Here is a 26,239-nt window from a genome sequence, read left to right as displayed (position 1 = left end):
TTGTCTTCACTCCAAGCTTAATAGCACTTGTGGGAGCAGTTTAAAAGGTTCTTACTCCTTACAAACCCAGGATGCATTTAAGTAGGTCAAAGCAAAAAGAATAGGAAGATAAATAGAAGGAGAAATAGAGTTTGGATTGGTGACAAACTGATTACTCCAAAAGGTTGTGAGGATGTGACTGACAGCCCACCAAGACATCCTTCCCGTGGCTACTTGATGTTAGCAAGAAGGAGGAATAAAGTTCATATGTTCTGCTAAATAATTTTGGTGGCAGGGAGGTTTGAAAACAGAAAACTTGAGTATTATTTAAATGGGTGTTAGTGTGTAAAATGACCAGATGAAGAAGTCCAAGTAACACAGCAGGTTGTGGTACTAAATAGCCATGTGATGGAGAAGGGCTTTTGAGGGCTTTTGGGCCCTTCTGGTTTTGAAAACCAGTTTGTGGCATCTGACACTGCAAAGAGCACCTGCTAAGCATTGAGGCTATGCCATTGATTCCAAAGCTAGGTATAAGTATGTTCCTGGCTCCCTGTACATAACACCTATGAGTAGAAAATAGATTCTATTAAAAAAAAAATCCCATCATATGCTTTTCATCTTTCCTTGTATCTGTATGAGTTCTCTGAAATTTATCCTTTAAGATTTTCCTTTTTCTTAAAACAATTTTATTACTAATATTTGTTTATTTTTGGAAGAGCATGTGAATTTTATTTATGTTACTTTTTCAAGGCATGTAAAAATAGGCCAAACTAATTGTATTAATAAGTATTAATTAATTAATATTAATAAGTATTAATACTTTTACCAGGTGAGTAAGAAAATGTAAATTAAATAAATGTAAATGTAAGTGAAATAAGCCTTTAGCTTTATTTTTGCCTACTCTGAGTGCTTTGTGATACTGCTTAAAAGACCAGATGCCTTGCAAGCTTTTTGTAAACAATGTGTAGAAAAAGGGATGCCTTGTTCTGTTATTCCAGAAACAATGAAAAAGAAAAAAATAAATTGCTTATGCAATCAGGAATTTGATGGTATAAAAAGGGAGGAGAAAATATGGTAGCTTAAAAGCTTGATATGGGATTACACTTGTTTTAGCACTTGATGGTTAAGAGTCTTTTACTGCTCTGTCTCTGAACTCCCATAACTGATAATTTAGCTGCTAATTCAATTGTGTGATGATTAATTGCCATGAACAATTCCTTGAAGAGCACTACAAATTACATTTTCATTTCTCTGCTAACTGCAGCAGTTAGCAGTTTAATTCCTCTATTATTTGTGTGTTGGTCACCCAATGATGTATGTGATGAATATATACCAAACAGGTATATATGTAAAATATAGTCAACAGATATATTTGCTAGAAAATCTTTTAGAGCTCACTTTTACGTGCAGAAGACTGTACTGATCCTCTGATTTGCTGCTGAATTTTCACCTTAATTTTCCTCTTGTAATAAGTTTAAAAAAAATTGATGAACAGATTGAGATGATTTTTCTCTCTGAATGTACTTTTCTATTAATAACTGTAAATCTTGTTTTTTTCCCCCCTCCTCCCTCGCATTCCTAACAGCTAGCCGATGGCGGAACCTCTTCTCTACACCTGTCTCCTTGGCTTTTCCCTATAGTCCTGTTGCAAGACTCACCCCATATACCAATGGCTGTAATAGTCCCAGCTTCTCTAAAACTTCCAGTAAAGCAATACTAACACCTGAACGGACAGGTAATGCTTAACTTTTTATTGATTTATGGTGCTTACAAAAGTGCTTGATTGAATCTAATCCTGCTAGCATTTAACAGCAGTACTCTTTCTGGATGCTTGTATATGAACTCACATTTCAGAAGGAGATTTTTGTTTGGTTTTGTTTTTTTTAATGGCCTAAAATTTGGTTGTTAACTACAAGTCCTAACCAGCATATTATGGGAAAGTGATGCTAGTAAATACCACTAGTGATGTACCCAGTAGTACAGTTGTGACTGTGTCAGCTTAAACAGTCCTCAGCTTTGTTCCTCATTTCTGCCCCACGGTGCCCCTTCCTTGTGTCCAGAGAAACATATGTACAGCTGTGTAATGAAATTGCAGTGAGAATTTATAATAAGAGCTGGCAGAATCATGCCTTTTTTCAAGGTGGTATTGTTGCTAATGTTCAAGATTTTTGTTTCCACTGATTTTCAGGGAACACACAAGTTCTAGGGAAATTGAAAACTTTCTGTGGACTGTAAATTGCAAGGATTTGTGATTTTCTTCTTCACTGCAGATACCAGGAGTTAGTTTGTATGTGTGACTTCTCTTAAACTGCTGTGGCAGTGGAGAAACTAATCTTTTGGGGGAGAGGCATTAACATTTTATTGCTGGCAGGAGCAGGCATGGGCTGAGGATGGGCTGATGATCAGTGTCATACCAGTCTGTGTGCAGTGTTCCTTAACAATGCATGAAATCACTGCAGAAAGCCCTGTTTTAAGGGATATGGGCACTGTGGGTGAGAGCCAGCTCCAGACAGAGCACCTGCTGTAGCATGTGAGTGAAATGTCTTCCCTATTCAATGGGATGAAGCCTAGTTCCTAAATGAACTCACGCTATTTGAGATACCCTCAGGTATGTCTAGCTTCCCTCTGCTTCTCCAAAAGAGCACAGCTGTTAGTACCTCTGCAGAAACTCAGAGACTGCTGTAACTTGCACATTTAAAAAAGCAAACACATTTACTCCATACAATCCTTCCAAAGCAAAGTAATCCCCTGCCTGTCCTTTTCTTTTGGAGATATTATTGGAAAATAGCTGAATTTAGGATGAATTTTATGTGGCTGCTTTCAGCAGTGCTAGAGGATGCAAACACACCTGTGATAGAAGTGCACAGCTGGTGAGCCCTAGTCATAGCAGTTCTTTCCCTGTGTGTCTCTGGTGGTCCAGAGGATATTAGAAAATTATTTACTATTTTGGTTGATAAGATGTTTTCTTCAAAGTTGGACAAGAACTAGCTCATGCAACTAATTGCAAATTAGTTTATATTTTACTATTGTGTGCAGGGAAAAAGTAGAATCCAGAGCCTTTTGAAAAGGTAGCTCTGAAGGAAGCAACACTTTCTCTGTTGTAAAATGTTCAACCTTAATTGTTGCTGTGATTGATTAATATGATAATTATAGAAAGCTTTAAAAACGAATAGTAAAATTTAGCTAAGTGGTTTGGATGCAGCATTTGAGTACTGAGCAGAAGTCAGTGACACATATCCATTTGTTTTTCAAAACAGAGTAGGGAGAACCATAGTCCCATAAGAGAGATGCAAATGCAGATGTTGGTTAGACTACACCAATCTGAGCTGTGTCAGAACAGTATTGGGTAAATTATTCATTGTCTGGGATATGCAATGCTGTTTTGGGAACAAGTTGGGAAACTCATGATCCATTCCTACACTTACTGCTTCTCATGAATATCATCAGACATATTCGTAGCCTAAAGTCTATGTTTTCTTACATAGGGTACATTTCTAGGAGTTCCCCTTTGAGTCCACAGTCATCAATAGACAGTGAACTGAGCACTTCGGAGCTGGAAGATGATTCCATCTCCATGGGATACAAGCTGCAGGACCTCACTGATGTTCAGATCATGGCTCGTCTACAGGAGGAGAGTAGGTGGCACTTTTTTGGTTTTCATAACAGTCTGAGGAAGATTTCTGCTAACAGTTAAAACTACTCCAGTCTGATCCAAGTCAAGTAGATATATTTTTTTTTTAATGGTGTTGCCTCTTGAGGGGCAGGTGGAAATATTCTTCACCTGCATGGAGATGGTGTGCACATTTTTGGATCCAGGTTAATCTGAACTGGTACTTGATCTTTAAAAATTCGATGTTTATGTTTTTCTGAATATTAATTTAAATAATTTTATTTCTGGAGAGGAAAGATGCTGAAACATTTTTCTCATGCATGCATTTCATGAGAAAGGAGAAAATAAGCAGCTCTCTCAGATTTCTTTGCCTCCAGTTTTCTCAAATATTCATATGAGTTTTGAAATTAAATCCCCCTTAAATACTGAATTGGGGCCTTTAAATTTAATATCTTGATTTAAAACTAGTAATTATGCACAAATCTGGGCCTCGAGTCTTCTTTGACATAGATTATAGTTTGGTGTAACAGTAATTTTTGTAAAATGAAGTAAAGGGCATTTGACTTAGAGGTCACTGAGACAGTAAGTGGAGTATTTCTCCTGCATCCTGTTAGTGTCAAGTGCAATATCAAGGAGGAAGTGATGAGATTAAAAGCAAGAGAAATTCACAGACGGGGCCTGAAAAATGCCAAGTAATAAATGATTATATAAAACAAAAATAATAAAACGGGAAGAAGATATTAGAGCTGTGATCTGGGTGAAACCACCAGACTGAGCAGGCAGAGTGATCACCTGTCAACAGGAGAACTTGCTGAGTGTCTGGTGGCACGCATCATGTTCAGCAGAAAAATTAACAAGCTTTCTAATTTTAAAAAGAAGAAAAAGTTATGACTGTCAAAGTTACAAAGGATTGCATTACTTAAATGACAGCTGTGCTCATCTCCTTCAGAGCGAGGTTTAAAAAATACTTCAGGTACTTAGCTCTTCAAGGAATCAGGGCATTGGCAGACTGGAAAGAAAAATGCTGATTTTTCTTCAAATCTGTGTCAGGTGCAGTTGATTCTATCTCATCCTTGTAGTAGCAGCTGGTGGAGAACGTTTGAGCACGTGACAGTTGTTGACCACTTAATCCCTTGGAAAGTGGCAGTTCTATACGTGCATGCAGGCACACTCTCTTCGCAGCCACAAATAGAAACTCCCACTCGAGAAGGGGGAGAGGAAACATATTAAGAAGTTCCCATTATGAAGCAAAGACATCTGTTAAAAATTAGGGCTTCTTGTAAGTCTAGGGTGGTTGTTATCTGCAGCTACTGTCAGACTTAATTGGCTCATGGAAGTGCAGTATTTTTTTCTTTAGTTGCTATGTGTGTGGAGAAAGGAGGGGTGTGCAAGGGGGATGTGAATGTTTCCCTCTCACTTGACCTGGAGCAAACAGGCTCTTACAGGGAAGTTCTTATAGTGAGATGGTTTTCAAAACCTGAAATTCTGAGAAGAGGATGGTAGGATTGTGTACCTGTGTAAAACACAGTTGTGTTACCACTAAGCCTTGTCCATGAGACTGGATGCTATCAGGAGCTAATGTTTCAGGGAGGTTGGAGAGGCAGAAGATTTAGATGGGTTGTAAGTTTAACAGATGTCATTGTAAATATTTTTGTTGCATGAATACAAAAGTTCAGTAGCAATAGCTTGGAAAACTAATGTGAGTGTAATTCCTCTAATTAGGAATATTGAGAAGTTAAAAACTTAACTACTCGTATAGTGTTTATTGGCAGAGAAATAGGTGCCTCCTGAGAGTAGCTCCTCTTAAGAAAGGCATCTAAGACATCTTCTGGAGATTCCTATATTCTTTTTTAATATTTTATTAAAAAATATTTTGAAGGAAAGAATTCAGATGCCTGAAAGGTAGATCAGATCCCTGAAAGATAGATGAGTCCTACATCAGACCTTCAGCCTGATTACATTTTAAATTCAATTCTTGCTGTAAAATTCTGTCTACTTACCTGTGTAGTTTTCAAGATTGAAGTGCATACTAAGAGTTAATCATTTAGCAGAAGCTGAATCGTCCTCCTCTTGGAATTTACAGGCCTTAGGCAAGATTATGCTTCAACTTCAGCATCTGTGTCAAGGCACACTTCCAATGTTTCTCTGCATGCGGGAAAAAAAGGGACATGCAGTGACCAGGAATATGATCGCTATAGTCTTGAGGATGAGGAGGAGTTTGACCACCTTCCACCTCCGCAGCCACGTCTGACTCGCTGCTCCCCCTTCCAGAGAGGGATTCCTCACTCACAGACTTTCTCCAGTATCCGGGACTGCAGGAGGAGCCCTACTTCCCCGCAATTCCCTACAAATACTTATCAGCAGCCCTTCTACTCTCCTCAAGCCCAAACTCCAGAGCAGCAACCAAATAGGATTAATGGAGGTGGGTTGCATGCTTTTCTGAGAAGTGGTCTTTTCTCTGCCAAGTGCTGGTGCCATTTTAAAGATTATTTGTACATAAATTGTGACAAATAATTTAAGTCTGTGTAAATGATTTAGGGATGTTATTATTAAGCAGTTTTCTACAAAATGTAATCTATGACCTGGTCACGAAAGTTGTTGCTTTAGCCTGTTGTAAAATGCTGCAAAGATGACCACAAGTGAAGAAAGAAACAAAAAGTAAAGAAGAGCAGACTTTAAAGATTTAGCAGGCTAATGGTTGATTAGAAGAATTCTGGGGCTTTCAAGTTTGATTTTCATTGTGGATGCAGTAAAATACAGATCTGGGTTTTCAGATTTTAATTTTCTTTCTTATTCCCAAGTTTGCTGTTAATGCAGCTGTGCTGTGAGGAGTGCTTATGGCACCTTGCTTCTGTTCCAGATCTGATAGGGCTGATCATTAACATAGCTGGAGATAATGTCACTCCCAAGCTTTCCTGAGATACTGCTGCTTTTTTTGCACTGTATTTGACATACATTCCAGAATCTGGAAGACTTGTCTCTCAGTGCTTACTCATGATTTAAGTTGCCCTCCATTGTTGCTGTTGAATTCTTTTCTTTCCTTATCATAATAACAATTTTCTTCTTTCTGCTGTATTTCACTTTCCTATACCTTCAGTCTTTCTCCCAAGTTAATTCTAAATAGTCCATTTCCAGTCAGAGTCTTGTTTGTAACATTACAGGTTACAGCTCACCCTTGGGCAAGAAAGGAAATCTGTTGTTCAAAACAACATAGTTGCTATTTATGGTGCTTCAGGTATGCATATTGCTTTTCTGACAAACAAGACATGACAGGTTGGTGCCCAAACCACTTAGTGGAAGTTACATTCTGCTTACATAGAAGTAAGCCATGACATGGAAGTATAATTGACAAGTGGCAATATAGAAGGAGAGGTGATGTTAACAGAGGGTAGAGCAGCATGGGTGTCTGTTGGTAGAGCATTTGTGCCATATTAATTTTAATGTTAGTTCTCTTGTCAGGGAGGTGCAAGAGTATGACAGCATTGCTGGGCTTGCAGAAATGTTAGGAGTTAGAAAGGAAGGCTTTGGGGCATTTTTGTTCAGGAATAAGAGAATGATATGTTTCTGCTGAGTTTTAATGTGGCTCCCAAATGTGTTTTGAATTATTTTTTTTCGTGTTCCATATCAGTGGAACTTAAGCATTGGATTTCCTGCATGGAAAGGCATGGAAACCTTTAAGGCCCTAAAAACATTAGGCTCCTAGTTTAAGTACAGAGTGAATATGTGTAAAAGATCACCAGTTTTATCACCTGATTGACTTTTTTCTCAAGAGCTTAGAGGTGTTGGATAATGTATTTGGCATAACCCAGAAGTTGGGCATGTGACTTCAGTTACCAGTTTACAGGAATGACAAACAGTGCTAAAACAGTCAGTACCACTGTCTTTAAAAGGGAATTACCTCCTCAGCTTCTACACCTTCAGCCTCTAATGCATGCAGCTCTGATCCACGTAAGGGCAAATATTGATGGTGATGAGATTTAGATTCCAAAAGAACATTTTACTTTGACTGTGTTCTTTGGGCAGACAAAGAGATAGTCCAAGTGTTCACTGTGCTGAATATGTCTGTGTAGTATTACAGCATCTTCTCATCAGCACTTATCCTCTTGGCAGCAATTTCATTGTCTCTCAAGAGTGCCTACACCTTGAAATGGAGGTAGACTGCAAAACAAGAATTTTATGAAGCTCTCTGTGATGGATGATATGTTCTGCATTCTTAGTTTACCAGGGCAATAGAGAAGGAAGGGTGTGGAAGATGGAAGAACGGAACTTTTAGTTTCTGCCTCCAGTATATGTGAAAAACATGATTCCTAATTAATAATTAAGTCACACATGCCACATGTTGTGCTGCTCTTGGCCATTCCTACAGTCTTCTGAAATCTTTATTCCTTTGTCTTCCCCCGAAGAGTTCACTTACATTCTTGTATGTGCAATCAAGGGTCTGGCCTCTGCTTCATCTGGGCATTCACAGAGCTTTACATAAAAGAATAAGAGGAAAATTACTGTTGAATTTTGATTCTCAATCTGGGGTAAAACCTCAGTGTTTAGCTTTGACCCAATATTTTCCCTAAACTAGTCTATATATTTAGCTTATATTTAATTACAGTGTTTTGCTTTCAGGCAAATACTTTCAGGGATGCTGCCCTACTTGCTTTTGATGATGTTTGTCTGGCATGGTCCTCTAGTTGAGGTACTTAATACCTGCATGTGAAAAATCTGGTGAAGATGTGATAAACCTTATAGTATAGTATAATACTGGTTGCATGATGAGAAGCACATGCATTTAAACACTGAGATGTGGTTGCCCACCTGTGTATGAAGGGCCTAATTCAGCTGCCTGGGTAGAGCTACATGAGAACAGCCCAAGATCTGTGGGATACCATGAGGTACCTTCACATAGGCACTGACTTGTGCACCAGGTGTCTGATAGCTTACTATTGCCAAAGGTCTGTTTGTCTTCATCCCCAGGGTTGCATTTTAATGATGACAATAGATAAAACCAGATAAATAGTTTGCAGTTTCTGGTGATCTCCTGCCTTTTCTGGGGGTGAGAATAGTCTCTCACCAGATGTTTTCCAGCTGTGTTTAAAGCTGTATTTTTGAGTTCATGCATTGTTCTTGTCAATGAATTGTAGCAAAGCACTGCCCCTGCTGTAATATTGACACTCTTCCCTGTTTTAAATTGCTGTACATCTATTTGAAGATAAAATTACATACTTCTGGACCACACCACACCATGTAACTCCCACTCTCAGGTCCAGGTTCTTTATCTCACCTTATCCCTGTGAATAGTGTCGGTCACATTTACTGCCAGTCCCCAATAGCTTGATAATACTGGAAGGCTCCTGGTAAACACCAGCATGAAGTGGCAGGTGTGTGCCAATCTTAATATGTTTAGATGTGAAGTATGTTGCAAGATGTTTAAAGTGTATGCAGGGCCACTTACAGCATGAGTTGTGGGTGTACTTGTTAACCTTTTAAACAGAACTTTCACAGCCACTATCTGTAGATATCTGTATGTTATCTTTGCTTTTCTAATAGGTTTTATTGCCAGTTCTGGCAAGAATATAGTAATAGAAAAGATTTGTGTGAAATCTGTTTGGTTTTATTTTCCTTGTTTAAATACACCCTCTTCCTAAGTCAGCTGAATTTTCTGTAATGATGAATTACATCAGAAAAAATCCATTTGTAAACGTCTGAAGGTATTCTGATTTTCATGGATTTTGTAATTGGTTGGTAGGTCAGAAATAGATAATTTAAAGAAAATATGAGTGAGACAGGATGTGAATAGCTTTTAAGTATCTATTATAATTAGCTGAAGTGAGTTTGTCTAGTTAGTATGTCTTTTATACTTTAATAAAGCTTTTAATATGTTTGCAGTGGAAAGATTTATGCTTATGTCTCTCTCCTTAGTTTAATTTGAAGAAGTTATGGATTAGCAACTTAAAAATGTTGCTAACTATTAATATAAAGAATACTTTATATATAATCATTTTCATATAAGAAATACCGTTGAAAGTCTGGGTTCTGCTTTATATTGTCCATAAGTACACATTATTTTTGTTACTTTGATGCAAAAGTAACTACTTTCACTTCAACTTTTAAAAAAATACATTTTGTTTCTGTTTAGTAATTTCATACATTTATAATAGCTGTTATAATTTTTTGTCATTTATTCTTCTGATTTTCTGAAACCAGAAGTAATGGTTAACTACAGTGCTGTAAAATCATCCAGAGTAATCAAAATCTAGGATAGAAACGATACTGGACATGGGATTGATCTTGTGTTCAGGCCCACTTTCCATCTCTGAGAACAGCTTGCTCACAACCTTTTATCCTGGCACCTTTTATTCTATGTGCATTTTAAAGTGTCCAATTTTATTATACGTGAAAATTGGAAACTTTGTACTTCGGGCAAATTATTCCAGGTAAAGAAGAGTTTATTATAATACAGTAAGAAGGGGTGGATAAAAAAATACATGGTTTATGGAGTAGCAATGCATTCAGTCTGGTTAATCATAATGTATATTTTCTATTACCTTTTTACAATGCTTTTTAAGTTTTTAGCTTGGCATATACTTTCATAAACAGGCCACAGATACCATTTATCTGAAAAACTTTGCTTTTATTTTCCAGAAATTACTAGTTATGAGTAGCCTTCTTGCCTACACTTCAAAAATATTTTGGACATCATTGGCAGTTGCCTAATTTTGAAAGCTGCAGTTGAGGTTTCTGTTTGTTGTTTGGGTTTTTAAGCAAAATCCAGGCAGAAATAGAAGAGCAGCAGTACAATGAGTTTAGATATGGGTTCAGCATAGGCTTATGAAATATTGTCTGCTTATAAACTTTCTTGCTCAGTAAGAAAGGAAAAATTCTCTCTAGGAAATTGTTGCAGACTTTATTACAGAAAAGGAGTAAAATAATCTTACTTTGCTATCTTTGGATTATATTGCGGGCAGTGATCAGTGGGACAATTTATGGAAGGCTAATGGAAAAATCTTTAATTGGCTTTAACTATCTGTGGTGGGAGACATATGTATGTGGAGCCAGGATGAGATGAAATAATAATTCTGAATAAAATGTGGGTATTTACATTATTGAGAATGGCATCACCCACTTAACTGAAGGGTTTGCTTTAATCTGTGTTGGTGTTTTTACACACTGATGTCTCTGTTGTATCAGCTTGTGATTCCACAGACTATTAAAAAGACCCTGGTGTATTTGGAATGTCATAAATGTTGTAACTGTGACAGATATCACATGGATACTCATCTCAAGTCTTCAGAGATGAGGAAGAGAAATTAATCCCATAAAGAGACTCCAAATAGTGTCTACAAGAGAAGTTGTAACAGAATCTACAAGTTTGTTAAGGATTTCAGAACACACTCTGAATGCCTACATAATGTAGAACATCATATTTAAAATTGAGAAGCACGGGTTTTTTCCTTATGGTTTTACCCTGACCTATTTGTGCATACAATATAGATAAGGCAGAATTAAATTTGCAGAATTTGTGTGAAGGATTTAAATATGTGTGAGAAACATCTATCATAGCCCAAGCAACAATACAGATTCTCTGAGATACTAATAATTCTGATTCATTGTATCACACTTCTGTGTTTTTGGTGAGGTTTGTGAGTCCTTTCATTCAAATAAAACATGGACAACCCTTGCTGAGAATAACTGTGAAGGAATAAATGTGTGTCAAGAGACTTCACTGTAGAGTCAATTTAAGCCCTCCGTGCCAGGAGAACCTCATGGGAAGAGGCATTTTGGCAGATAGAAGATGATACTGACCAAGGACTGCTACAGAAGTCCCCATCTGGCAGCCCACCAAGAGTGCACCTCCTCTAGGGCAGCTTTGCTCCAAGGACAAGGTCTGTTTGCGTGCTACATGGAATTAATCTTCGGCCAGTGATAGTATTAGGTCAGGGAAGGGAAAAAAAAGAAGCAGTGGAACGAGGACGGCCACCAGCAGTGTGGGGATCAGAAGACAGAAAGCAGGTGCTGCCTGTTCTGGTGTCCTGCCAGAAGGAAGCTGGGCCACTGATCCCAAGCTGACTTCAGAGAAGAAATAGCATCAGGAGAAGAACATCCTGGCAAAAAATCACAACTGAAGCAGCTGGGTGAGAGGCGAGCTGTTGTCTTCACTGTAATTTTGTGGAATGTTTGACAAAGAAAGGAGACTTCTTGCCTTTTGACCTGTTTCTAGCAGTAGTGAATATGATCTGTGCTGTGGGGTGGCCTTTTCATTTTCAGCTGAAGGCATAGGATCCTGTATTTCACAATTCCCAGCTTTTCTTGTGCTGTAAAAGCAATGGGCTAATGCAGCATGGATGCCACATAGATGGAAAAGCGTAAACATGCAGTAGGCAATTCTGCTGCAGATACGTGGAAGGGCAATGTGTGCTGCCTAAAGAAAGCTCATGAAATGACAAGCACATGTGTATATGCATGAATTATTCTTAGAAGGTGGTAAGAACCAGTAACTAATTATTAACTCCCCTTCCATGACCTGTCCTTGAATTTTCTTCACAAATACAATACAAATACCTCAACAATATGATGTGTGTATGTCATGATGTTTTATCTCAAAGAAGGCTGGGAAAGGCGAAGATACACCTGTGATGGTTTATATGGCTGCGTTCTACTTAAACACCTTATTTTTTCCAGCGTACTGTGGTTCACAATAACAACTGTGGAAGCTGTTGGAGATACCAATTCCAGTCATTGACTGATGACCACCTTTCCAACTAGACCGTGACACCAAGTGCCATATCCAGTCATTTCTTGAGCAGGTGTAGGTCCTTTGAAGTCCCCTATTGGTGTTACTATCCACGTCTTCCAACAAAACAAACTCCAGGCAACTGATGATTTTTTTTAGGTTTGCCTGTGAATGAGATTAGTGCAGAAAAGGTAGCAGAAACTGTAGCAAATTCCAGTGTTCATCACAAACAGGACTATGTGAGCAAATTCATTCTCAACTGAGAGTATATCGCTACTCCTTCTCCTCTCTGTTGATTTTCTCATGAGTCTTTAGGCGAGCAAAGAGGTCTGGAAAGGAAAGCATCTTGGAAAAATATTTTTGTTTTCTTCTCATATATTTCCAGCAAGTTCATATCTAGTCAAATATCAGTGGCCTGAAATAATATTAAAATCATGTAATTCCCAGCTTTTGCTTCCATGCATTAAGCTCATAAGAGCCATCATTCCATTTACAAACAAAGCGTCTGTAAGACTATTTCCACTGTTCTTAGGAGTGAAGCAGGTGACAGAACAAACTTCAAGAAGGAGATGAAAGAGAATGCATCATCCAAGGAGATGAAAGCTTCAGAATGCCATCAAGGCGAACATTTCTGGGTTTTCCCCAAACACAAAACTGACCTGCTATTTTCATTGCTTTTCAGGGCCATTTATCTCAGCAGACACAAGGACCCATCAAAGAAGTAACACAGCTGCTTGACGGATGAGACTTTGCAGGTGCAGCAGGAATCTGCTGCCTGAGGACTGAATGAATCAGCAGCAGAGCAAACTGCTGGAAAAAGAAGGGACTAATGAACAGGAGGCAAAAGATGTGGCCACCCAAGACATGGAGGAAATCCAAGCTACTTCTGTACCTATTTTTCCGCTATTGTAGCTGCACCCACTGGACAGTTCAAGGCACAGATAATTCACAGATAATTGGGGTGGCTGATGGAGTCCCTGAGTGGAAGAGCATGTAGAGTCCTAAGAATTCTGCCATACAACATGATGCTTAAAAAGCTGTTTTATGCAGTGATGCTTGCCTTACTGGCATCCTGATGCTCAAACCTTTTTTAGCCAAGTTCTGTAACGTTGAATTAGGATTTCAGGCCCTGGTACTTCTAAAGGGTAGGCTAGGACTTGTGAATTTACTGTAGCTACAGACATCCCGTATTTGTTTTTTTTGCCACTCTTGCCCAAGGATTGCATCATAGGGTGACAGTTCCCTCTTCAGTTTCTAAAATATTCAAGAATTTTGCAAATATATACATACAGTAGCTGTATGGGTGCTACTGTTTGCATCCCCAGGACAGTTTTGGAAGCCTGGTAACTGTTTTATCATTGTTACATCACTGATATTAATACTTACTACCTGCCTTCACCACAGTGGTAGTCCCCTTGATAATGTTCATTGCTGTACCCTTGACAGTTTCTGTCTGCCACTGTCAGTAATTAATCACTGAAGCACAATTCTGACTTGTTTGATGAAAGGTTGTCCATACAGTAGTTCTTTGTTAGGATTTGGCTGTACCGTAGTTTCCAGAGATTCAAAGCATACATTTCCTTTTCCTGCTGGAGATACAACCTTTCTGTGACCCAGGTTGCTGGAGTTACGTAGGCGTCACATATTGAAGTTACTGTCAGTGACTCCTCATAACTTGTATAGATAGAACTGTACTGTCACGTCGTATTACTTTTCACTTGTTAGCAGCTTTAAGGATTAGAGGAGCTAATGATGGTGCTAAATAGGTTGTATATGTATATGATGTGGACTCATCAACAGAGATTTCTAAATAAATCTGCTGTTTCTGTGAACTGAACTTGCCCTGTATGAGCCAGGAGATCGACCCATGCCATCATTCCAAGCAGTGCGCTGTGTTCTGTGCATAAAACCAAAATTTCAGTTTGGAAATGCCCTGCTCTCTGTGGGAGAGAGCTGCAGTAGCTGCTGTTACAAGACAAGCACACCCCTGCCTTCTGTTGCAGTATAAGAACCTGCCAGCCATTGGAACCTATGTCAGGAACAGGAACCTGGTGACCTCTGTGCTGGCCATGCTGTCAAGGGGGGGATGTAGCCACCTCAGCAGGGCACAGGACTTGTGCTTCTGAACCTGACCAAGAGGCAAACCTTGCTGATATTGTCAATGACAATTTAATAAATGCCCATTGTTTTCCCACAGCGGTGCTTTGCTGAAGTCTGTCATGTCACAGGACCAGGTCCTTCAGTCTGTGCCTTTTTCCCAGTCCCTTCTGATAGAACATCTCCCTTTGGCCTGACAGCAGAAGAGACTGGAAGACTTTTCCCTTAGATTACCTCCTGATGTTGTGGTTAGGAAGCCGCCTTGAGGTGTCAGGAAGGATTCAACTTCTCTCTTCAAATGAACCGGTGTGAGTGGGATTGCAGACATCTTCTCACCTCTTAGACACTTAGCTGTTATACCTGCTTCAAAAATACTTGGGACATTTGCAGCTTTCTTCTTGTGAAAAGCTCTGCAAAAAAGCCTACTCTGAAAATGCCTACCAAATCAGGTACCCAAGTGAGGTAGGAGGGAGAAACACCCGATTTGAAATTTTTTGTATCAACACAGGGCTCCAACCAACTGAACAACATCAGGACTTGGCAGTTTTTGCATGTGGCTTCCTGCAGAAACTTAACATACTTACAAGGTTAGGTTCTAAATGGAGTTATTTAGCATCTTACTGGCACCTGAAAGCAAGACTTCAGTCACTTGGGATGGATTTCTCACCTGTCTTTAGACATCCACAGAGTAAATAGCTGAGTCTCACTGCCAGTGCAGTTCTGCTTTTGTATTCACTGCAAAGAAACAGGCGCATTTAGGGCATGTTTCACCTGACCTACTTTACACATCTATGTGAAACTCATCATTATTTATTGTTTAAATCCTTGCAGTTCTGCAAATGTACTGCCTACTGGTGTCTTCAAAATAACTTGTGAATAATCATACTGTTACAGTAGTCATAATGATTCAATTTGAAAGCTGTCAATAACATATTCATATTCTTCTGGTAGAGCAAAACCTCTCTTTTTGTTTATTGTTTGAAATGGTTTGTTACAATTCTGATTTTCTACGGAAATGACGCCGAGGCTGCTTGTGTTTGTTGGAAATTCTGACCTGACTAATGGATGTTGTCTTCTTTTGCTCCAGACAAACTCCGCAGAAGCATGCCTAACCTCGCTCGAATGCCAAGCACCCCCACCATTAGCAGTACTTCTGGCTTTGCTGGTTCTCCTGTCACTGTGAGGAATAGTCAGAGCTTTGACTCCAATTTGCATGGAGCTAGTAATGGGATTTCAAGGATGCAGTCCTGTAGTAAGTACCTGTGTTCTTTAGCTGACCGCAAGGGATCAATAAAGGGGTAGAATACATGTCCTTGTCACTGATCTTTTGTCTAAGAAAAATTAAAAGCAAACTGTTCTTTTGCACTAGATTGTAATATACCTCAGGATTTTCAAAATTTCTGTTTTGGAGAGCAAGTTCTGCCAGTGTTGTTATTGAAAGTTTCTTCCCTTTTTTTTTTTTCTTTGCCCATTTATCTTGTGCCAGCATTAAAACTGAAATAATAGTAGCAATAAAGAGTAATATTTTAGAAACACCAAAAATGCAATTAATTCATATGAGATCACATTTTTAGTTTTGATACTACAATTGAAATCTGTTTTTCTGGGTAATTTATGCAATGCTGGTTGTATAGTACACTGTATAAACACTGTCTTAAAATCCATGACCTCTTTCCTACTGAAGTTGAGCCACTTTCTTCTGAGGAAATGCAGTAAACAGAGGGTTCTATTCTGGAGTATAATATAATTGTTGACTGGGGGAATTAAAATAATTGGTATAATTTAGGTGACTTCTTGATGCGGGGGATGAAGGGAGTATTGATGTAGTAGATGAATTATTAATGTAGAATCTGAGCAAGATAGGTCAAGATCCAAACCCATCTTTTCTATCACGGTGGTTGAGGTTCTCGAGTGGAAATGGGAAAAGTGGATTTCACTGGACACAGGTAGAAACAAAGAGGAGCAAACAAATTATTTGAGAAGAAGGGATTTAACTTGCACTCTCCATTTCTTGTGAGATTATAGAGGGAGAAGTCAGCAAAAACTTTTCCTGTCTTCTTTAAACTTTGAGCAGAAATTACAATGTCTTCAAAACAATTAAATTGCCTCTTTTCTGGAAAATATTCTTGACTGATGGGTAATTTTGTTGTATTTTTTTCCTGTTTTAATATGAAAATGGAAGTATTTCAGGTTCCCACATGGATTTTCACGGTCATGTGTTGAGCGTTTAATTTTGTTAATTATTTTAGGAATACATATTTATTTGTGTGTTCATACTTGTGTGTGTGTGTGTAAAATTCCATTTTTCTGAAGAATTTTTTTAAAAGGCCTTTATAGTAAGTGGCTGTGCTGGGGTATTTTAGGAGCTATGTTATGATAAGAGTTCCGTAACAATATACTGACAGTATAGTTTCATTGAATCACTCCCCTGCAGTTTTTTCTGTGTCCTTAAAGGGTTTAAAGATGTCCTTTTTTTTCAAAGACTTGAAAAAGGATTGCTCTAAATGTAGTGTCTTAATTTATATGCTTCAGGCTTTTGACAGTTTGCTTTTGGTACATGGACTAGGAAAGTGGTGATGCCTGCCAAATGTACACCAGAGGGCAGGATTGGGTAGAAAAATCTATATATAAAGCTTCTGGAGCTCATAATGTTGATATAAAATGATAGTTTACATAATATCAGCTGTGGAATATGCTGTTACATTCAAGATTTTTATAGCCTCTTTATTGTTTTTATGCATAAAGCTTAAATTTCTGTGATGCTTCATAATGCTTTAATGCAATGTTGCTCGAACAAGATGTGGTTGTTGCAAGCCACCTCACAAAAACCTAATCACCTAACAGTGACTAATTTATACCTTCAGCAGTTTCTCCTGTTTAAAGCTCTAAGTGTGTTGGTGGATTTAGTGTGCTTATAATGGCTAATTTAATCTCTTTGAAGGGAAAAAGAAAGATGAATATGGACTAGGATTATTTTCAGGATGGGGGTGGAACAGGATATTTTAGTTCAGTGCAATGTTATAGTATTGGATTCAGGAGGTTTTTCAACAGTTTGTAATCAGCAAGTAAATTGTATAATAATGTGTTTATCCTTTTTCAGATCTATTTAGAAATTAGCATTACTACCTGGTTTTATTTGTTGCATACTGACCTTGTTGCTTTGTTTTCTCTTCACAGTTCCATCACCAGGACAGCTTCAGCACCGAGTTCACAGTGTGGGACATTTTCCAGTGTCTGTCAGACAGCCTCTCAAAGCTACTGCCTATGTAAGCCCAACTGTACAAGGGAGTAGTAATAGTAGCAGTATTCCAGTGTCCAGCAACTCACAGCTGTATTCCAACACTGGGATCCCAATGCCAAACAAGACTGCTGGGCAAGGCGTTGTAGGGCGCAGTGCTCTTCCAAGACCATCGCTGGCCGTCAATGGGAGTGGCATTCCCAGAAGTAAAATTGCACAGCCAGTTCGAAGGTGAGAGTTAAACTGGCCTCAGTCTCTGTGTGAATAGCTTAGGCTTAAATTGTGGAATGTTTTTACCTCCTGAATGTGGATCTATGAAACATATGCTTCTGTCTCCTGGTGCTGAGTCACTGAATCGGTGAAGATTGCTTGCCAGAATTAGTGATAGACAATGCATGCTGGTAGCCCCTAGGAAACTCTGATAATGGATAGTGTGTAAACATGTGTGAATAGGAATGGATTGTCACGAAGAAGTCCAAACAAACACAAACCTCATATCATTAACTGATGTGGCTTACCTTTTCCCAGACTTGTGCCTACTGCTATTTCAGTGTCACAGCATGAGCCAGTCTTAGAGTGTTCACATAGAAAGAGCTGCATCCCTGTTGTAAATGGCAATAGTCTGTAAAAATGCAAGTTGTACCATTGCAGCGTTGTGAAGAAGGAAATATCCTGGATTGTGCATTCTTGGGTTGAACCAGCATCTTTTCAATTCCAGCTGGGAGACAACAGGCACACAAGGTGTCCTGGAATATCACACAGTTGCAATAAGCTGTACTGTTAAGCAAATGCAAATTTTTGCATGCAGAAAAAAATGAGAAAGGGAAATTAATCTTCAAATTAATTATTTTTAGGTCAAGCAGTATAACAGGCTTGATGAAAGAGATTTTGTTTTAATCACCTTATCTTAGCTGGGGGTTAAACTCTTAGCTCCATGTTCGGTAATTAATAGGAATTAAGTCTTTTCAAGGAAAAACTTCTCTCAACTTGTGTTAGCTCCTCCAACTATTTCTTCGTATTGCACACATCCCTCCTCTTGTGAGGGCCTGCTGTGTGACCACCTCATTTTCTGTTGGATGAACTGTCACTGTTTAGCTCTCATCATTTTTGTGCTTTTCACTACATACTGGCTAGATCCAGAATAAGTTCAATTGTTCACATTCTCTCTTTGGTTGAGTTACTTGGGGATTACACTGATGTGACTGACAACAGATTTTGACCAACTGCGGTGAAACTTTGATAAAGAGCCGTCAGGTTCCTTCTTTGATGAGGACTGTACCATGAGATTTCTATTATAACCTTCTTTGCTCTCAGCTGGAAACTCTTTCAGTTAGACTTCTTTATAGTTGAGGGTTTTCTTTCCTTTTTTCTTTTTACTTCCCTCTACTTCATGTTCTTCTGGAGAGCTCTTAAATCTTTCATAGCAACATGTGAGGAAGCCTTTCTGGGTCATGAAGACCAGTCCCTTGCTATTTTGTAACTTCTCATACAACAAGACAATATTAAAGAAAAACAAAATTAAGAGGTTTCAGTGGGAGAGTGAGACACTGTACTCTCAATGCTGTTTTTATTAGAAGCTGATTCAAATCAGTAACAAAGCTATTTATAGTCCATGAAGTCTGGGCTCCTGTCTCCATTCCTTCAAATGTGCCTTAGCTGCATCCTGTGTTGCCATAGAGCCAAAGCAGTGACTGTTGAAGATGGATGGTCTTTGCACTGCGGGAATGCAGAGTTCATAGGACTCAAAATGCACAGGTAGACTGGAGCTCAAGCTGCAGTTCTTTAACAGCCTCGTTCAATTTTATTGATTCATTTGGAAAAATACAAGCGGTTTCAGTTCATACAGAGTTTTCCTGGAAGGAATTCAGTTGTCAGTTTTTTTAACAGTGGTATTTTCTAATGAATGGTATTTCTGATTATCAGTTTAAGAGTCTAGCTTCTTTCAAACTTAAATAGTGTTGCTAGTTATGACTTGGTTAGAAATAAAAAAGGTCTTTTGTTTTTTTAAATAAGTGAGATGTTCAGGGAGAAATGCACATTCAAATCTGTCTTCCTACCTTTGGCCAGACTGTTAAGTAGCCAAGTTGCTGGTATTTCAGATACTTAAAGTGGGTTCTTAGACACATTATATTTGGGTTGCATTAGGGAACTTTAGTATGTGCTGCATAGAATAAAACACTGGATGAGGGAGTAATAATTTGTAATATAAAATAATTTGTAATATAAAATTGTAATAGCTGAGATAAATAACTTGGCTAAATATTAACTGATTTTCTCCTTACTAATAGAGATTCAAGCAGTTTAAAGAAATTGTGATGGTATAATCCATCTCTTCTTAGTCTTAGAAGTCAGAACCTTTTTCTTTTTTGTTCCTGTTGAGCAAAAAGGATCCACACAACCCTCAGCCCTTTCCAACTCCAATCTCAAGGCTTCTTGAAGACCCCACCTTTCAGTTCCCTGCAGTGTGAAGGGCAGTGGGGGCAGCTGCCCTTAGGGCAGGGTGAGCAGGGGGCTGAGTGGGATAGCTGGTCTGCCCTGCAGTGTCCGGCCTAGAGCAGTGTTGGTGGTGATCAGGGTCAGCCAACACTCCCAGTCTCCAAAAAAGGCCATGGTGATGAGACAGATTCCAGCTAAAGCCAGAGCAACTCAGGATCTGGATCATGCTAGATACCAGGCATAAGTGTGGCAGGAATGTAAGCATACCTGTGGAGCCAGGACTTGCTTATTACTGCTGCCTTGTACTGGAGCCAGTTGCTGCAATCCAGCTGGTGATGGAAAATGGTGATGGAAATGCATTACGGCCCCTCCACAACTCTTGTGTCAAACAGCGTGATGTCATACCGACAGCTTGTGCTTGTTTGAACTGGTTTTCGTTGCTGGCACGTTTTTCTGTCAGTGCCCTGTAGCAGAGATTCACCTCTGGATACACAGCAGTATTCTTGCAATTATTTTCAAGTTAGCTAATTATTCTTTTTTTCTTTTTTTTTCCCTCTCTGTTTGGGTTTTTTTTTTGAAGATTATTAAACATATTTTCTTCCTTTTTCTCTGGAAACGAAAGCAGCACTTGCAGAAAACAGCAAAGGCAGATTATGTTCTTAGTCTCAAGTAACTGGATTTATATCAAAGATAAATGGTGCTACGCTGAAATGGAGCTACACAAAAGCAGCTTGGCTGAATCTGACTTTAGCCAACTGTTTTTACTTAAGTGCAGTGTTTTTGCTACTAAAAAAGCAGTTGTAGCAGAAAGCTGAAGCTGCTCTGATGACTGACCTACCAACTGCCTGCTCTGCAAGATACCTCTGCCTTTTTACAGCAAGCAGCATTTGGAAGGAAAAGGAGGCATTAATAACTTATAACAAAAGCAGTGTAGTTTGAAAACAAGGCTTGAGGTCTGCTTTTATATGAAATAGTTTCACAAAATTGAAACACATTTTTTTCAGCAAATTGGGGTGTGACAAAATTACAGTTGTGGCAAATTAGATACAGAGCCTACTGTGTTACCAGTGAGTTGGCAGTTAGGTCAAGTCAGATTTTCAGGTTGTTTTTAATTTTTTTCGTTTTACTTGAAATAGTTGCCTCAGTATTAACCTGGAGGGTTTGGAAGATGGTCAAGAAGTGTTTTAGATGTCTTCATTGATGAGTGAGAGATGCAGCCCAGGTGTGAGGGTGGGAACCCAGGGGATGGTGAGTTCCTGTCAGGAGTTACAGTGCTGGAACTTGTGGCTCTGGAAACACACCGTCACATGTCCTCGATAAAAGAGGGTCTGGAGGAGAACTCGGTCAGCTGATAAAATTCTTTGCTGCTTGCACAGTATTTCTATAAACTGCTGGTTTTTCATGAGTATGCTAGGCACAATAGCTTTTTGGAAAGTGTTTCCCATTGGAGCTCGGCTGCCCATAGTGACAAAAATGTGTTTTTACTGTCTTTAGCTCTGAAAAACCAAATCTTGTTATTTAAAGGCATCTCATTCATGATTACAATTATTCACTCAATTCCTTTTTACAAATCTTTCATGCTCTTCTCATTGGAAATGGCCTTAATTTCACCATAGATCTTTATATGTGCACTAATATGTAGCCAGAAATACACCAGAGGGATGTCTCTAAGCAAGCCCCAAAGCCATTGTCACTGCAGAAGTAAATGATGTCTTTTACCTTGATCTTTCACAGGAAATATGACCTCATTTTCTTTCTTTTTTTTTCCCTGTCATTTGGTTAATACAGTTTTCTTCAGCCTCCAAAGCCACTGTCGTCGCTGAGCACGATACGGGATGGGAACTGGAGAGACGGCTGCTATTGATGAAGGATGCCCTCAACAGTGGAAAACACACAATGTGGATTTCATTACCCAGCTGGCTGGGTAACAGTGATTTGGAAAAGGAGGGTCATACAGTATTATTTTCCCCAGGATCTTAATCTGTAACTATCTACAATGCCATGTCATTTTTAAAAAATGAACATCTTATCAAATACTAAATATTGCACTTAATCAGTTGCCTGAACAGCTGCATTGTTAGCAGACTAACAATGGCAGTGTTGGCATTTGGAGCTGAAGAAAGTATTATATGTGTGCAAAATACAAGAGTATTTCCCTGGCACGAACTAGGATATTTTGCTTTTGGGCAGCTTTGCCGTACTGAAGTTCTGAGATAATTTATTCAGTGTAAAGTCATCACGCATTTTATTTTCAATTTTGGGGTACTTATGTATGTGCTTGAATTTTTTTCTAGTGCTTTCAGTATATTTTATTTTGTATACTTAATTCATTTAAACTTGCCTGGACCTTGAACTACAGAGAGATAATTTAACTTTTTCTGTGCCATAAATAATATTTTTGGGGTAATGTACTTTTTTAGCACTAGGAACATATCTTAAAAATCTGACCATTGGCAATACAAAGCAGTATATTTATGTTGCAGAAGCACAAAAGAAAAAAGGTAGCATTCACTGGAAATTGCTATCCAGCTGGGTCAGCATGGTTTTGTTGGTCTACCACCATTTGTTGAATTGTTAATTTATTGTCATAGTGTTTTGTATTTAAAATGGCAGCATAAATCACATTGCACTTACAAAGGTACAGTGATCTCTAAAACTACTGTTGATTTTCAGTACTTTATTACAAAGAATAAAATTGTAATGTTTTATTAACAGTTGCTTATGGAAAATGAGTTTTAATGTGAATAAATCTTTTGATAGATCTTTTACAAAATCCAATTGCACTAATCAATGCTTTCTTACAATGGCATATGATTTAATATTTGATTACAACTGTGTATACTGCTGTTTTGGAATGTTTCAGGAAATAAAGAATCTATTTCAGCAATAATGCTCTTCTTCAGTGTGCCATGTAAACATTGTGAAAATTCAGCTACTCATATCTGCTAAGCTCCTGAAGTTTTTACTTAGCTTTTATAAAGATTATGCTGGATTTTTTTCAAATAGTAACTGAGTTACCTGAAAAATTATTTTTTTTAATTGTGTTAGGAAGCCATGGTATGCCTAGAAGACAAATATGTATTAATTTTTAAATCAATCTTACTATGATCTTAAGAGACTTTTTCAATTTAATTAAGACGCCATTTCAATTAAATGTTAAGAGCGTGAAAGTGCAAATACATCTTGCAATGGGAAACAGAGATTGTGTACCTTTCACTGTGGCTATGAATTTGCTCTCAGTTTTGCTCTGCAGTTGCTTAAGGACCTGCTTTTCTGAAAAGGGCAAGCTGAAATAGAAAGCAGAGGAGAGGTATTTAATGGTTTCAAACTTTGCACTGAGAAGTGATGTATACTAGTGCAGTAGGATCTCTGCACAGCAGTTTAACAGAAATAAACAGTTAATTTTTCACACTGAAGTTATTTTAATGCAGTTAAAATCCTTTTTTTTTTTTTTCTTTTCTGAAAGAAAAGAACTGTTGGAAAAGGTATCACTGTTGAAAAAGGTATCAAGAATAATAAAAAAAAGACATAATCTCTGCAAAGGTGAGTATTTAAGCAGGAATGTGCCAAACTCACATGGTTTGTTAGAAGCTTTAACTGGAAGAAATTAATTTTATTTAAAGCAGTCAGTCATTTGTGGGCAATCTGTGATTGTGGTAGAGTTCAGAGGCAGCTTGGGGGTGCTTTGCCTTTTGCCTGTGAGAAATTCTGCAGCTCTCATGGCTTCTGGTCCTAGGGATCCAGCATGATCATCTTCATAAAAGACGGATGAAGGCCCATGGCAGTAATTAGTTTCTCATTGATGACAGCCCTGGTCTGAACTGTGCCTTCAATTTGTTCCCTAGTGCCAGGATTTTACCACTGTTCCTACGTTATCTGGGACACCACAGCACCACATTATTTTCTGTTTTTGAAATAGGCTGCATCTGTTGGATTTAATACCGAGTTGTACACAGGAGGGCAGTATATACTTAGAAAATATTTTCTTTTTGGTAGCTCGTCTGTTTTCCGGGCTCTGAATATTATGAGCTTTTTGAGAAGATCCAGTGTTTCCCTTTTTAATTACTCTGTTCCCTTGTAATGATTCATGTCAGGATTTGGTAACCTTATAGCTTTTCTGTTCTAAGCATTTTTGTCAAGTATCTGTCACATGGGATGCCATCAAGTTCTAGGAGGAAACCCAAGGTGTGAGCAGCTGGATTGAGGAACCAACAGGATCACACTCATTTCTACCATGGGCTGTGGTACTGCTGCTATTTGCCTGGAGCTGCTGGAGCTGTCTGTCTCCTCAAATTTACATCAGTGAACCTGGGTACTACTGCACAGTGTCACAGACTTCACAAGTCTCAGTGGGAGCAAACTGGGTGGATATGCAGCACAAAGTCACTTCTGTCAGGCTCAGTTTTGTAAGAGGCAGAATCTCCTCCAGGGCAATGGAAAACACAGTTGTCTTTAAAAATAAAGACTCAAATTTACTTTTTGCAAGGAAGAATTAATTTCTAAGTGTAAGGGAGCTTTTGAGGAATCTCTTCTTTTTTGGTTCTTCTCTTTTGGTCCATGAATGCAAATCCTACCCTGCCTCCTTGTTGCTGCATCCCAAAAGTGATACATCTCCTTCAGTCCAAACTGTAATCTTGAGCTCACCTCTTGAGCTACTGAGTGAGTCATGACCTTTTACTCAAAGGTCTTCTCCCCTCTCTAGTCACTGGGGATAAAATCTCTATGTTTCCAGTCTTTGAGCCCCGTAATCTGGGGCAGTCTTTGATTTTTCCACAAGCTAATATTCTGGTTAAGTCTAAGTCCTGCACTGAAGATACATATTTGGTTTTTTCATCCCTACAAATGAAATTCATCCATTACCTCCTCACCTGAAGTAATCTTCAACCTTGTAGTGGCTTCAGTATGTATAATCTGTCCAAAGTAAAACTGCTATGATAGTTTTTCTCTCTTTCTGCTTTGACAGTGTTGCTGCTTTGACCACTTCATGTGTATTGCTGATGTTCCCCTCTCTGTTGAAAAGAATTGTTGTGATCTACTTGTACTCTTCTACAAGGTCTTGGACACTATCCCATCCCCACTATTAGTTTCTCATTGAGTGTTGAATTGAATTCCCATATCAAAGACCATGATGCCAGACTGCTTTGTGTGTGCTGCAAGAAGAGCACCTGCTAGCTCCTTCTGTGTTGTCTCTCCCTCACTGTAGAGGATCACTTGGCATCTCCATTTTTTAATTCACTGTCAAATCCTTCTTAAACGATTTTTTTTCTTTGCCATGGTACCACTCAAATCAGGACAACAGTTAAATTACCAGTGTTGTCATCTTCTGCTTTTAAGCACATCAGTTTAAATTTGACTGGTGATTATTGCTATACCTAAACTGCAAATTATTGGAGACACAGACTGCTGTCTTTTTCCTTTGGGTTTTTAAGGTGTGAAGCCCAGTAGGATTTCAGACCCACCATTACAATGCCTGTATACTAATATGCATACTAAAAATCATTATTTTCATACAGAAAACACTATTTAAATATCTACTGAGAATGATGGGTGAGGTTTCATAATTAAAAGGATTTGGGGTAGTAGCACAATCACTCTTGAATTCATATTTGTGGTGTTTAATCTTCAGGCATGATTTACTAATTCAGAAATTCTGGCTAAAAAATGAAGTGACTAATCCTGGGTGACATTCCCTGTCACTGTTGAGGTGAAAAGGGTATGTTCTGCTTAGTGTGATTTAATTTTCTTTTTCCTATTTGACCAGCCTATCTGCTCAGCCATCTTTCCCCCTCATCAATATTTCTACCTCTTGCACTCCCCAGATTCAAACCTTTCTTGTAATCTCTCTCAGTGATTGCACATGCTTTTGTGGCTCTTCTGGCTTGTGTAGCTGTTGCAGTTCTTGGCCATCCACCTGTAGATTGCCACCCTGTTATTCTGCCCCTCACTCTCCAGCCTGTGGAGCAAGTCCTCAGTGTATCTTCTGTCTCCATCAGTGGGACTGTCAGCTCTACCTGCCAAGGTAAGCGCTTACGCTTAAACTGAATTAATGTCTTGAGTAGGGGTCCTACTTCTGCACTTGGATGTAACCAGGCTACCTGGTTGTTGCAAGGGGAATTGAGGGGATTATTTTGACCTAAAGAGGCCCAAGTGACGATGT

At 38.7% G+C, this 26,239-nt stretch overlaps 1 protein-coding gene across 2 annotated transcripts in view; it reads left to right on the top strand.

The window, feature by feature from the left end:
• Window positions 1-22,972, top strand: part of SLAIN1 (SLAIN motif family member 1) — a 51,313-nt gene extending 28,341 nt beyond the window's left edge. The window contains exons 3-7 of one of the 2 annotated variants that reach the window (XM_015640391.3): window positions 3,465-3,614; window positions 5,673-6,011; window positions 15,496-15,660; window positions 17,586-17,877; window positions 21,871-22,972. In XM_015640391.3, coding sequence (XP_015495877.1) covers window positions 3,465-3,614; window positions 5,673-6,011; window positions 15,496-15,660; window positions 17,586-17,877; window positions 21,871-21,946 — 1,022 coding nt within the window. In that variant the 3' untranslated portion in view covers window positions 21,947-22,972. Of the gene's footprint in view, window positions 1-1,564; window positions 1,715-3,464; window positions 3,615-5,672; window positions 6,012-15,495; window positions 15,661-17,585; window positions 17,878-21,870 lie in introns of both variants that reach the window. The other variant, XM_015640401.1, reaches the window with a different exon arrangement.
• The last annotated feature ends 3,267 nt before the right edge of the window (window positions 22,973-26,239 follow it).

This window comes from Parus major, chromosome 1 (genome assembly GCF_001522545.3).
Source record: "Parus major isolate Abel chromosome 1, Parus_major1.1, whole genome shotgun sequence".
NCBI lineage: Eukaryota > Metazoa > Chordata > Aves > Passeriformes > Paridae > Parus > Parus major.
Note: the sequence above shows the minus strand (reverse complement) of the source record. Positions and strands in the feature narration are given on the sequence as shown.